This window comes from Oncorhynchus masou, chromosome 9, assembly GCF_036934945.1.
Source record: "Oncorhynchus masou masou isolate Uvic2021 chromosome 9, UVic_Omas_1.1, whole genome shotgun sequence".
Lineage (NCBI taxonomy): Eukaryota > Metazoa > Chordata > Actinopteri > Salmoniformes > Salmonidae > Oncorhynchus > Oncorhynchus masou.
In genome coordinates, this window is record NC_088220.1 from 60,111,009 (window position 1) to 60,124,651 (window position 13,643).

Sequence of the window (13,643 nt, forward strand, 5' to 3'; positions counted from 1 at the left end):
AGGGTACTGTACTACAATACAACACACTGCTCTCACACAGGGTACTGTACTACAATACAATACACTGCTCTCACACAGGGTACTGTACTACAATACAACACACTGCTCTCACACAGGGTGCTGTACTACAATACAACACACTGCTCTCACACAGGGTACTGTACTACAATATAACACACTGCTCTCACACAGGGTACTGTACTACAATACAACACACTGCTCTCACACAGGGTACTGTACTACAATACAACACACTGCTCTCACACAGGGTACTGTACTACAATACAACACACTGCTCTCACACAGGGTACTGTACTACAATGCAATGTATTTGTGTTACAGCACACTCGCTTTACCGCTGTGTTTAAAGAGTCATATAAAGCTTAGGGAAGGTTAACCAGGTGGAACAATATGCTTTAGTCCTCCTCAGGGTTAGTCTGTCTGACTGTCACTCTGGTGTTGTGGAAGTAGAGAGAACGCCCAGAGTCCTCCTCAGGGTTAGTCTGTCTGACTGTCACTCTGGTGTTGTGGAAGTAGAGAGAACACCCAGAGTCCACCTCAGGGTTAGTCTGTATGTCTGTCACTCTGGTGTTGTGGAAGTAGAGAGAACGCCCAGAGTCCACCTCAGGGTTAGTCTGTATGTCTGTCACTCTGGTGTTGTGGAAGTAGAGAGAACGCCCAGAGTCCACCTCAGGGTTAGTCTGTCTGTCTGTCACTCTGGTGTTGTGGAAGTAGAGAGAACGCCCAGAGTCCACCTCAGGGTTAGTCTGTATGTCTGTCACTCTGGTGTTGTGGAAGTAGAGAGAACGCCCAGAGTCCACCTCAGGGTTAGTCTGTATGTCTGTCACTCTGGTGTTGTGGAAGTAGAGAGAACACCCAGAGTCCACCTCAGGGTTAGTCTGTCTGTCACTCTGGTGTTGTGGAAGTAGAGAGAACGCCCAGAGTCCACCTCAGGGTTAGTCTGTCTGACTGTCACTCTGGTGTTGTGGAAGTAGAGAGAACGCCCAGAGTCCACCTCAGGGTTAGTCTGTCTGTCACTCTGGTGTTGTGGAACAAGTCTGCATGTCTGTCACTCTGGTGTTGTGGAAGCAGAGAGAACACCCAGAGTCCACCTCAGGGTTAGTCTGTATGTCTGTCACTCTGGTGTTGTGGAAGCAGAGAGAACGCCCAGAGTCCACCTCAGGGTTAGTCTGTATGTCTGTCACTCTGGTGTTGTGGAAGCAGAGAGAACGCCCAGAGTCCACCTCAGGGTTAGTCTGTATGTCTGTCACTCTGGTGTTGTGGAAGCAGAGAGAACGCCCAGAGTCCACCTCAGGGTTAGTCTGCATGTCTGTCACTCTGGTGTTGTGGAAGCAGAGAGAACGCCCAGAGTCCACCTCAGGGTTAGTCTGCATGTCTGTCACTCTGGTGTTGTGGAAGCAGAGAGAACGCCCAGAGTCCACCTCAGGGTTAGTCTGCATGTCTGTCACTCTGGTGTTGTGGAAGCAGAGAGAACGCCCAGAGTCCACCTCAGGGTTAGTCTGTATGTCTGTCACTCTGGTGTTGTGGAAGCAGAGAGAACGCCCAGAGTCCACCTCAGGGTTAGTCTGTATGTCTGTCACTCTGGTGTTGTGGAAGCAGAGAGAACACCCAGAGTCCACCTCAGGGTTAGTCTGTATGTCTGTCACTCTGGTGTTGTGGAAGCAGAGAGAACGCCCAGAGTCCACCTCAGGGTTAGTCTGTATGTCTGTCACTCTGGTGTTGTGGAAGCAGAGAGAACGCCCAGAGTCCACCTCAGGGTTAGTCTGTATGTCTGTCACTCTGGTGTTGTGGAAGCAGAGAGAACACCCAGAGTCCACCTCAGGGTTAGTGTCTGTCACTCTGGTGTTGTGGAAGCAGAGAGAACGCCCAGAGTGTTCTGTCACTCTGGTGTTGTGGAAGCAGAGAGAACACCCAGAGTCCACCTCAGGGTTAGTCTGATGTCTGTCACTCTGGTGTTGTGGAAGCAGCCCAGAGTCCACCTTAGTCTGTATGTCTGTCTGTCACTCTGGTCACTCTGGTGTTGTGGAAGCAGAGAGAACGCCCAGAGTCCACCTCAGGGTTAGTCTGCATGTCTGTCACTCTGGTGTTGTGGAAGCAGAGTCCACCTCAGGGTTAGTCTGCATGTCTGTCACTCTGGTGTTGTGGAAGCAGAGAGAACGCCCAGAGTCCACCTCAGGGTTAGTCTGTATGTCTGTCACTCTGGTGTTGTGGAAGCAGAGAGAACGCCCAGAGTCCACCTCAGGGTTAGTCTGTATGTCTGTCACTCTGGTGTTGTGGAAGCAGAGAGAACACCCAGAGTCCACCTCAGGGTTAGTCTGTATGTCTGTCACTCTGGTGTTGTGGAAGTAGAGAGAACGCCCAGAGTCCACCTCAGGGTTACTCTGCATGTCTGTCACTCTGGTGTTGTGGAAGCAGAGAGAACACCCAGAGTCCACCTCAGGGTTAGTCTGCATGTCTGTCACTCTGGTGTTGTGGAAGCAGAGAGAACTCCCAGAGTCCACCTCAGGGTTAGTCTGTATGTCTGTCACTCTGGTGTTGTGGAAGTAGAGAGAACACCCAGAGTCCACCTCAGGGTTAGTCTGTCTGTCACTCTGGTGTTGTGGAAGTAGAGAGAACGCCCAGAGTCCACCTCAGGGTTAGTCTGTCTGACTGTCACTCTGGTGTTGTGGAAGTAGAGAGAACGCCCAGAGTCCACCTCAGGGTTAGTCTGTATGTCTGTCACTCTGGTGTTGTGGAAGCAGAGAGAACGCCCAGAGTCCACCTCAGGGTTAGTCTGTATGTCTGTCACTCTGGTGTTGTGGAAGCAGAGAGAACGCCCAGAGTCCACCTCAGGGTTAGTCTGTATGTCTGTCACTCTGGTGTTGTGGAAGCAGAGAGAACGCCCAGAGTCCACCTCAGGGTTAGTCTGCATGTCTGTCACTCTGGTGTTGTGGAAGCAGAGAGAACGCCCAGAGTCCACCTCAGGGTTAGTCTGTATGTCTGTCACTCTGGTGTTGTGGAAGCAGAGAGAACACCCAGTCCACCTCAGGGTTAGTCTGTATGTCTGTCACTCTGGTGTTGTGGAAGTAGAGAGAACGCCCAGAGTCCACCTCAGGGTTAGTCTGCATGTCTCACTCTGGTGTTGTGGAAGCAGAGAGAACACCCAGAGTCCACCTCAGGTTTAGTCTGCATGTCTGTCACTCTGGTGTTGTGGAAGTAGAGAGAACTCCCAGAGTCCACCTCAGGGTTAGTCTGTCTGTCACTCTGGTGGTGTGGAAGTAGAGAGAACGCCCAGAGTCCACCTCAGGGTTAGTCTGTCTGTCACTCTGATGTTGTGGAAGTAGAGAGAACGCCCAGAGTCCACCTCAGGGTTAGTCTGTCTGACTGTCACTCTGGTGTTGTGGAAGCAGAGAGAACACCCAGAGTCCACCTCAGGGTTAGTCTGCATGTCTGTCACTCTGGTGTTGTGGAAGCAGAGAGAACGCCCAGAGTCCACCTCAGGGTTAGTCTGCATGTCTGTCCCTCTGGTGTTGTGGAAGCAGAGAGAACACCCAGAGTCCACCTCAGGGTTAGTCTGCATGTCTGTCACTCTGGTGTTGTGGAAGTAGAGAGAACGCCCAGAGTCCACCTCAGGGTTAGTCTGTATGTCTGTCACTCTGGTGTTGTGGAAGTAGAGAGAATGCCCAGAGTCCACCTCAGGGTTAGTCTGTATGTCTGTCACTCTGGTGTTGTGGAAGTAGAGAGAACGCCCAGAGTCCACCTCAGGGTTAGTCTGTCTGACTGTCACTCTGGTGTTGTGGAAGTAGAGAGAACGCCCAGAGTCCACCTCAGGGTTAGTCTGTATGTCTGTCACTCTGGTGTTGTGGAAGCAGAGAGAACGCCCAGAGTCCACCTCAGGGTTAGTCTGTCTGTCTGTCACTCTGGTGTTGTGGAAGCAGAGAGAACACCCAGAGTCCACCTCAGGGTTAGTCTGTATGTCTGTCACTCTGGTGTTGTGGAAGTAGAGAGAACGCCCAGAGTCCACCTCAGGGTTAGTCTGTATGTCTGTCACTCTGGTGTTGTGGAAGTAGAGAGAACGCCCAGAGTCCACCTCAGGGTTAGTCTGTATGTCTGTCACTCTGGTGTTGTGGAAGTAGAGAGAACGCCCAGAGTCCACCTCAGGGTTAGTCTGTATGTCTGTCACTCTGGTGTTGTGGAAGTAGAGAGAACGCCCAGAGTCCACCTCAGGGTTAGTCTGTATGTCTGTCACTCTGGTGTTGTGGAAGCAGAGAGAACTCCCAGAGTCCACCTCAGGGTTAGTCTGTCTGACTGTCACTCTGGTGTTGTGGAAGTAGAGAGAACGCCCAGAGTCCACCTCAGGGTTAGTCTGTCTGTCACTCTGGTGGTGTGGAAGTAGAGAGAACGCCCAGAGTCCACCTCAGGGTTAGTCTGTCTGTCACTCTGGTGTTGTGGAAGTAGAGAGAACGCCCAGAGTCCACCTCAGGGTTCGTCTGTCTGTCACTCTGGTGTTGTGGAAGTAGAGAGAACGCCCAGAGTCCACCTCAGGGTTAGTCTGTATGTCTGTCACGCTGGTGTTGTGGAAGTAGAGAGAACGCCCAGAGTCCACCTCAGGGTTAGTCTGTATGTCTGTCACTCTGGTGTTGTGGAAGCAGAGAGAACTCCCAGAGTCCACCTCAGGGTTAGTCTGTCTGACTGTCACTCTGGTGTTGTGGAAGTAGAGAGAACGCCCAGAGTCCACCTCAGGGTTAGTCTGTCTGACTGTCACTCTGGTGTTGTGGAAGCAGAGAGAACGCCCAGAGTCCACCTCAGGGTTAGTCTGTCTGACTGTCACTCTGGTGTTGTGGAAGCAGAGAGAACACCCAGAGTCCACCTCAGGGTTTGTCTGTCTGTCACTCTGGTGTTGTGGAAGTAGAGAGAACGCCCAGAGTCCACCTCAGGGTTAGTCTGTCTGTCACTCTGGTGTTGTGGAAGTAGAGAGAACGCCCAGAGTCCACCTCAGGGTTAGTCTGTATGTCTGTCACTCTGGTGTTGTGGAAGTAGAGAGAACGCCCAGAGTCCACCTCAGGGTTAGTCTGTATGTCTGTCACTCTGGTGTTGTGGAAGTAGAGAGAACGCCCAGAGTCCTCCTCAGGGTTAGTCTGTATGTCTGTCACTCTGGTGTTGTGGAAGTAGAGAGAACGCCCAGAGCATCACAGGCTGGATGTGTTGGGATGTTATATGACCTCTGAATGTGAACATTAGTGGAGAGGGGAAGGGCTCTGCTCAGCCCCAGCTGCATCCTGCATGTTACCCTATTCCTTTTGTAGTGCACCACTATTGACCAGGACCCATAGCGGATAGGGCGCCATTTGGTACTCCACCCCAGTCTGGTAGCTGTTGGAAGGTACAGAGGAGGGTAGGCCTACAGGGTTGGGAGGGACAACGTTGGCGATAAAGCGAGATTGAGTGAAGACAGAGAAATGTAGGCTGAATCCCTCACACTCTGGTGTTTCAGTCTGGATAGAGAGACTATAATGTGTATATATAGCTCCTGAAAGTAAAACCTTCTCCCTGCCTGCAGCCTTCCTCATATCTCCTGCCCCCGAGCACTCCTCCTTCCCCTCACTCCTCTTTTATCTCCCCCCTCCCTCCCCCTTTCTCTCTCACTCCCTCCCCACTATCTCTCTTACTCCCTCTCTCCTTCATTCTTTCTTCTCCTGCCTGCAGCAAAATATTGTTTCTATTCTATCTAATCTGTTGAGATTAAGTGGTAATGCCGTCCCAAGCAGACACACATACTGCAGCTTTATAATACAGTCCCAAGCGGAGGTACACACAACGCTGGTTCAGAAACACATAGCTGGGTCTGTGGGTCAGATGTCCATAGCAGGGTTGGTCCTGAATGGCACCCTGTTCTCTATATAGGTCACTACTTTTGATCCAGGTCCAAAAATATATATATAGGGAATAGGGTGCCATTTGGGACACACACTAGGTCAGCAGTACAGGAAGCAGTCATGGGGGTAAAGGCCATGCCATCAACACCCTGCCTCTTCATATCTCTGAGTGGATGAAGAACATGTTTACACCCTCCCGGGGGCCTAGGGAGATATCAGATGTCTCACACTACTGCAGTCTTAATCCTCACACAGATTCCTAGTGCTCCTTCACTGCTATGTACTGTTGAGAGGAAGCAACATTTGATAAACATGTTGTGATATTTACATTCACCGCTACTGATTATACTACTGTGAATCAAGTGTCTCAGTGTAGGATTGCTGCTCTAGGATCAGTTTTGCCTTTTAGATCATAATGAATACGATTATTTAATGACAGGGAGGACCTGATCTGAAATCAGCACTCCTACTCTGAGACACTTGATACATACAGCCCCAGGTGTTAAAATATCATCAAATACTTTAATCCTCTCATCCCTCTCTCTTTTCTCGCTCCTCTAGCCGGTGTGGACTACGTAGGGATCAGTCGTAACCTGGACTTTGCCCCGGGGGTCAGCCAGCAGACGTTCAGGGTGACCATCCTGGATGACCTGGGTCAGCCGGTGCTGGAGGGGACCGAGACATTCGAGCTGGTCCTCCGCATGCCCATGAACGGCATCCTGGGAGAACCGGGGAAGGCCACCATCCTCATCAACGACTCCGTCTCCGACCGTGAGTGAATCGGGCTGATATTGGATCCATAGGCTCTGGCCAAAATTAGTGCACTATGTAGGGAATAGGGTGCCATTTGGGACACAATCCTAGTCACAACGTTTCTGACTGTGAGTGAACCTATCTGATTTGTTAGGATGTGTCTAATTATCAATGAGATCTAATATAGATTAATATGAGCAATGGCATTTTATTCAGGAGTTTAGAAAACCTATCATACCTTGCTCTGACAAAACAGGGCATCTCTGAAACACATCAACACCAATAAAGGTGATTGAGCAACGCTGCCACCTAAAGCTTTGGTATCACGTTACTGTAAGTGTCCTTATCAAAGCATTTATAAAGCCTTTTTAAAGGATTATTGTGCATTATAAGATCAGCTGTAGACAGTTATGAGCATTATGTCATGGTTATGATCAACACTGTTTCACGATGCACTTGATCTAACGTAGATGATTTGTTGATGTGATTGTCCTCTAACAGTGCCCAAGGTGCAGTTCCGTGATGCCATGCACATGGGGCATGAGAACTCCGGTCAGATCTCAGTCGTGGTGTATCGTAGTGGAGACATCAGTTACAGGTCAACGGTCCGCTGTTATACCAGACAGGGCACCGCTCAGGTTATGATGGACTTCAACGAACGACCCAACACGGACGCTTCCATCATCACCTTCCTACCAGGTAACACTGAAATCTCTTCTGTAAAAGACTGTAGAAGACCAGGAAACACACTGACACAAGACACACCTCATAGGCCAAAAGGGTATAGTTTCTCTGCGCATTTTGGAACCCTTCAAAATATTAGCTTTTTCAACAACTGGTTACCCCTTTTTGCTAATGTCTTTCAATCTCTCTCTCTCTCTTTCTCCTCCCATCTCCGTCTCTCTATCTCTCCCCCCTCTCTCCAGGGGAGGTGGAGAAGCCGTGTGTTCTGTCTCTGGTTGATGACACGGAGCATGAGGAGGAGGAGGAGCTGAGGCTGCTGTTGGGGTCGCCCCGCAGTGAGTCTCCGTTCGGAGCGTCCATTGGGAAACAGAACGAGACTCTGGTCAAGATCATGGACGACGCAGACAGTAAGACTGACTGACTCACAGATGGAATCATTTCATCTGGAGACAATAAAATAAGTTGCACACTCTATAATAGTCCCAGATACTTATTACATGACTTTTAAAAAAATGTTCTCAAATTCATGATCTGCTTGTCTGCATCCTGTTGACTTGTTTTGGTGTGTGTCATTCACAGCTCATTCTACTCTGTTAGTCTGTAACCTTGTTTAGTTCATATCACCTATCACACTGCTCCATGTCTGACTCTGTGACCCTCATCCATGTTATCCCCAGAGGCCATCATCAAGTTTGGGGAGACTAAGTTCAGCGTGAGTGAGCCTAGCGGGGCAGGCCAGGTGTCCATGGTGAAGATCCCAGTGCTGAGGGTAGGAGACACCTCCAAGGTGTCTGTGGTCCGCGTCCACACCAAGGACGGATCAGCCACCTCCGGAGAGGACTACCATCCTGTATCTGAAGGTGAGAAATGTCACAACACCTCACACATCAACCTCTCACGTCAATAAGGCCAGGGGTTTTTCCTGATAATGTGATCTGATTAGAAAGATATCCTGACCCTAATACTATATAAATAATCAACTTGATAAGGTAACTCCGTCAGTATCTGCAGTGTATAGATGTTTCCTGTTTAACCTAGAGCCGTGTTGTTGTTGTTGTTTACCCCAGACATTGAGTTCAAGGAGGGTGACACAGAGCACTACATCGAGGTGGAGATCTTGTTTGATGGAGTCCGAGAGATGAGAGAAGCCTTCACGGTCCACCTGAAACCTGATGAGAACATGGTGGCTGAGACGCAGGTGAGGACTGGAACAATAACATCACATAGACTCAGCAATATGACGTTGACCCAAGTAGAAGGATGAACGGAGAATGCCGCAGATAAGCGCGATGCAGTCACGCAGAGTATTTGCGCATGTGCACGAGTACACTTCACTTACCTTCAACGTGAAAGCTAAGGGACAGGAACAAGAGAGAAGTTTAGTTGTTGCGTTAGTCGCCCCTGATACATCACCACCTTTTAACAACACTTTTTTATTTTTGATCTGTTTATGTTCTGTCTGTCCTCAGATGAATAAGGCCATTATCTACATAGAGGAGACCAACAGCATGGCGGACGTCACCTTCCCCTCCGTCCCCCAGGTGTTCTCCCTACAGCAGTATGACGACACCTCCAGAGCCAGACACACCCCCCTAGTGGCAGGCTACCCCGTCGTCTGTGTCACGGTACGGAGAATAGTTTATCACGGCTTTTAACCTCCCAGTCCAGGGTTTTGTCCCAAATGGCACCCTGTTTTATGCACCTACTTTTGACCAGAGTCCCATAGGGAAGTGCACTATATAGGGAATATGATGCCATTTAGGACATAGGCCAGGGCATCATTGTATTCACTGTCTGCTCTTAATTTGCGTTAAAAAAACAAGTCGTTTCTTTGGTTTAGGAATAGGTCAATTAGGATTCAATTAGAATTTAATTTCATATTGAAGATGAGTGATGTTGATGAACAATGCAAGTTTTCCCTATACATTACAGAATATTTTGCCTCATTCCCAAACACTGTTTCCTCTCTCCTCCCTCAGGCTTGTAACCCTAAGTACCCTGACTACGACAAGACTGGGTCCATCTGCATCGGCGAGCACATCAATGACACGCTGACACGCTATCGATGGTTGGTCAGCGCTCCAACCAGCCTGGACGGGGTCACCAGCTCCATGAGAGAGGTGGACTTTGATACCTTCTTCTCCTCCTCCAAGATCATCACCTTGGACTCTGTCTATTTCCAGGTAGAGAACACATTATCAGTGAATTTGGACTGACTCAGACAACGAGTTGAAACTAAAGTGAATGATTTAGTTCATGATGGGATTGAGTTGACTGTGTTGATGTGACTGAGTTGACTGTATTGATGCGACTGAGTTGACTGTATCGATGTGACTGAGTTGACTGTATCGATGCGACTGAGTTGACTGTATCGATGCGACTGAGTTGACTGTATCGATGCGACTGAGTTGACTGTATCGATGCGACTGAGTTGACTGTATCGATGCGACTGAGTTGACTGTATCGATGCGACTGAGTTGACTGTATCGATGCGACTGAGTTGACTGTATCGATGCGACTGAGTTGACTGTATCGATGCGACTGAGTTGACTGTATCGATGCGACTGAGTTGACTGTATCGATGCGACTGGGTTGACTGTATCGATGCGACTGGGTTGACTGTATCGATGCGACTGAGTTGACTGTATCGATGCGACTGAGTTGACTGTATCGGTGCGACTGAGTTGACTGTATCGGTGCGACTGAGTTGACTGTATCGATGCGACTGAGTTGACTGTATCGATGCGACTGAGTTGACTGTATCGATGCGACTGAGTTGACTGTATCGATGCGACTGAGTTGACTGTATCGATGCGACTGAGTTGACTGTATCGATGCGACTGAGTTGACTGTATCGATGCGACTGAGTTGACTGTATCGATGCGACTGAGTTGACTGTATCGATGTGAGATGTGTGTCTCTCCCTCCAGGCTGGCTCTAGGGTGCAGTGTGCAGCTCGTGCTGTGAACTCTAACGGAGACGAGGGCCTGGAACTCAGCAGCTCCATAGTCTCCATCAGTATAGAGAATGGTATGTGCCAGCCTCGTGTGGTGGGTACAGTGGGCGCTGAGCCCTTCTCTGCCAAGCTACGCTACACCGGAGCAGAGGACCCAGACCACCCCAACCTCATCAAGATCACTGTCACCATGCCACACATAGACGGTGAAGAACACTAGACTTCTATCTTCTTTCTCTTTCTATTTCTCTCTCTCTTTCCCGCCCCCGCCTTTCTCTCTCCTAACCCCTTGTCTCCTTTCCTCTCCCAGGCATGCTCCCTGTGGTCTCCACCCGTCCTCTGTCTAACTTTGAGCTGACGTTGAGTCCTGATGGTACTCGTGTGGGGAACCACCGCTGTTCTAACCTGCTGGACTACACCGAGGTCAAGACCCGCCACGGCTTCATAACCAACGCCACCAAGAACCCTGAGGTGATCGGGGAGACTTCTCCCTACCAGTACAGCACCCCCCTGAGGGGATCCAGCGTACTGCGCTTCTACAAGAATCTCAACCTAGAGGCCTGTCTATGGGAGTTCACGAGTTACTATGACATGTCTGAGCTACTGTCAGACTGTGGAGGGACCATCGGTACAGACGGACAGGTGAGAGCAGTGTGATGGAAGAGCTGTTATGATGATTTCTTGGGAAGAGATGTTATGGTGATTTCTTGGGAAGAGATGTTATGGTGATTTCTTGGGAAGAGATGTTATGATGATTTCTTGGGAAGAGATGTTATGATGATTTCTTGGGAAGAGATGTTATGATGATTTCTTGGGAAGAGATGTTATGGTGATTTCTTGGGAAGAGATGTTATGATGATTTCTTGGGAAGAGATGTTATGATGATTTCTTGGGAAGAGATGTTATGATGATTTCTTGGTAAGAGATGTTATGAGATTTCTTGGGAAGAGATGTTATGATGATTTCTTGGGAAGAGATGTCATGGTGATTTCTTGGGAAGAGATGTTATGATGATTTCTTGGGAAGAGATGTTATGATGATTTCTTGGGAAGAGATGTTATGATGATTTCTTGGGAAGAGATGTTATGATGATTTCTTGGGAAGAGATGTTATGATGATTTCTTGGGAAGAGATGTCATGGTGATTTCTTGGGAAGAGATGTCATGGTGATTTCTTGGGAAGAGATGTTATGATGATTTACTTGCTTATATTTGTCCTCCAGTTCTTTCCTATAACAGTTCTTGTAATTTTCCTTTTCACAGACACAATCCTTTACAGCCACTTATCTGTTAGCTACCTCTTGAGATGCCCCTCTCAGACAATGTTCTTCTATACCCCATGTTAACCTCACCACTAATAACTAACCAAACACAGTGCTTTATGGATTCCCACAACTCCTCATGTGGCCTACTACTTATCTTGTCAAAATGCCGTCGCCAACATTCACGGCATTAAAACCTTCTGCTCTTTTCTGTACTGTGCTCTTTAAACAGCTGCTGCTGCGTTGAGGGAGGGACTGCTCTTACAGGTCTTAAACTCTCCCTTAAGCTCCCTCCCTACTTCCCTCCCTGAGTGGAGATCTTAAACCCTGGTCACATGCTTCAGTGCTCCTGTCATGTAGATTTCCCTTGGAAACCTCCAGTCACTTCAGTGTAGTTAAATCCCAGTCAGTCTATTAGTTCACTAACACTTAATTAAGTGGGCTGCGGTCATAAAGGGATGCCTGCAGAGAGAAGGGATGCCTGCAGAGAGAAGGGACGCCTGCAGAGAGAAGGGACGCCTGCAGAGAGAAGGGACGCCTGCAGAGAGAAGGGACGCCTGCAGAGAGAAGGGACGCCTGCAGAGAGAAGGGACGCCTGCAGAGAGAAGGGACGCCTGCAGAGAGAAGGGACGCCTGCAGAGAGAAGGGACGCCTGCAGAGAGAAGGGACGCCTGCAGAGAGAAGGGACGCCTGCAGAGAGAAGGGACGCCTGCAGAGAGAAGGGACGCCTGCAGAGAGAAGGGACGCCTGCAGAGAGAAGGGACGCCTGCAGAGAGAAGGGACGCCTGCAGAGAGAAGGGACGCCTGCAGAGAGAAGGGACGCCTGCAGAGAGAAGGGACGCCTGCAGAGAGAAGGGACGCCTGCAGAGAGAAGGGACGCCTGCAGAGAGAAGGGACGCCTGCAGAGAGAAGGGACGCCTGCAGAGAGAAGGGACGCCTGCAGAGAGAAGAGACGCCTGCAGAGAGAAGAGATGCCTGCAGAAAGAGGGAGAGGGAGAGGGAGAGGGAGAGAGAGAAGACACCAACTCCATGGAATATCACTAAATTCTATGTAAAGTGAAATTCATTTTGCAAGATAAATGAGACTGTAAATGGAAGATGTGACTGAGTTATGATACATAGGAAGTGTAAGATAATGATATCTTATGGAGGCAGTCATCATCATTCTCTTCTAAAGTAAACCTCCTCCACACTTTGACTTTCCTTCTGGCAGGTTCCAATCCAGCGTTAGCCCCTTTGTTTACCCTGAAACTGAAAGAAGTTCATATTCGGACAAGACAGAGTTTTGTGGGAGAGGTTGGAGTTGATTACCACTTAGTAATCCTGAATGTCAGGGTCTGCCTTAGTACCATGTACCAACATTGGTTTTCCTTTGTCCCTCCTATCTGCAGGTTTGATGTGCAGTTTCTAGTCGCTGGCAGCCATGTGATAACAGACTGTTTTAAGTATCACTGTGTTTTAAGTAAGATCCATAACTAACAAAGAAAAATGAGACCCCACCAGGTACTATAGACATGCCTCTATTCACCTAGAAACCCTATACCCCTACTGCAGCGACTACCTGTGTCACATCCATATGAGCTGTCTTACAGGTGAGTTGTACTGTAAGCTTCAATCAGTGTGGCCAGGCGGAACAAACATAAAGACTCAACAACAGCTCTAGTCTAGAGGATCATTATTTGTGCCCCTGTGTCCTCTCTGACATGATTGGCCCTTAAGGGGCTGACCGACTGACTGGGAAGCTGGGGGGGCTGAGTAGAGAGGTTGCGGGCTACAGAGAGACTGAGTCACACCGAGTTTGGGGCCCCAGGCTGGCCTCTCACCGTGCTGGGACTGACTCTGTCTCTCTGTGTCTGTGTGTCATGGTGAGAGGCTTTGTCCCCCAGCTTATCAGACCACAGGAATCCATTAGGTCTCAGCAGGCAGCGTCAGGGTCATACAGCAAATCATCTGCCTCAGCTCTCTGGGTTCTACCAGTTCTCTTAACTTTAACTCTCTCTGGGTTCTACCAGTTATCTTAACTCTAACTCTCTCTCCCCTTTCCTTCTCTCTCCTCTCGCTCTCTCTTTCACTCTCTCGCTTTTCTCCTCTTCATTCTCTTTCTTTCTCGCTC

At 49.2% G+C, this 13,643-nt stretch overlaps 1 protein-coding gene across 1 annotated transcript in view; it reads left to right on the forward strand.

Annotated features, from left to right (window-relative positions):
* The window catches only part of LOC135546373 (FRAS1-related extracellular matrix protein 2-like), a 106,867-nt gene that overhangs the window by 74,148 nt on the left and 19,076 nt on the right, over nucleotides 1-13,643 (forward strand). Inside the window, exons 10-18 of the mRNA XM_064974735.1 lie at nucleotides 6,438-6,647; nucleotides 7,131-7,328; nucleotides 7,556-7,720; nucleotides 7,991-8,173; nucleotides 8,381-8,511; nucleotides 8,783-8,938; nucleotides 9,293-9,496; nucleotides 10,244-10,475; nucleotides 10,580-10,911. Coding sequence (XP_064830807.1) covers nucleotides 6,438-6,647; nucleotides 7,131-7,328; nucleotides 7,556-7,720; nucleotides 7,991-8,173; nucleotides 8,381-8,511; nucleotides 8,783-8,938; nucleotides 9,293-9,496; nucleotides 10,244-10,475; nucleotides 10,580-10,911 — 1,811 coding nt within the window. The remainder of the gene's footprint in view (nucleotides 1-6,437; nucleotides 6,648-7,130; nucleotides 7,329-7,555; nucleotides 7,721-7,990; nucleotides 8,174-8,380; nucleotides 8,512-8,782; nucleotides 8,939-9,292; nucleotides 9,497-10,243; nucleotides 10,476-10,579; nucleotides 10,912-13,643) is intronic.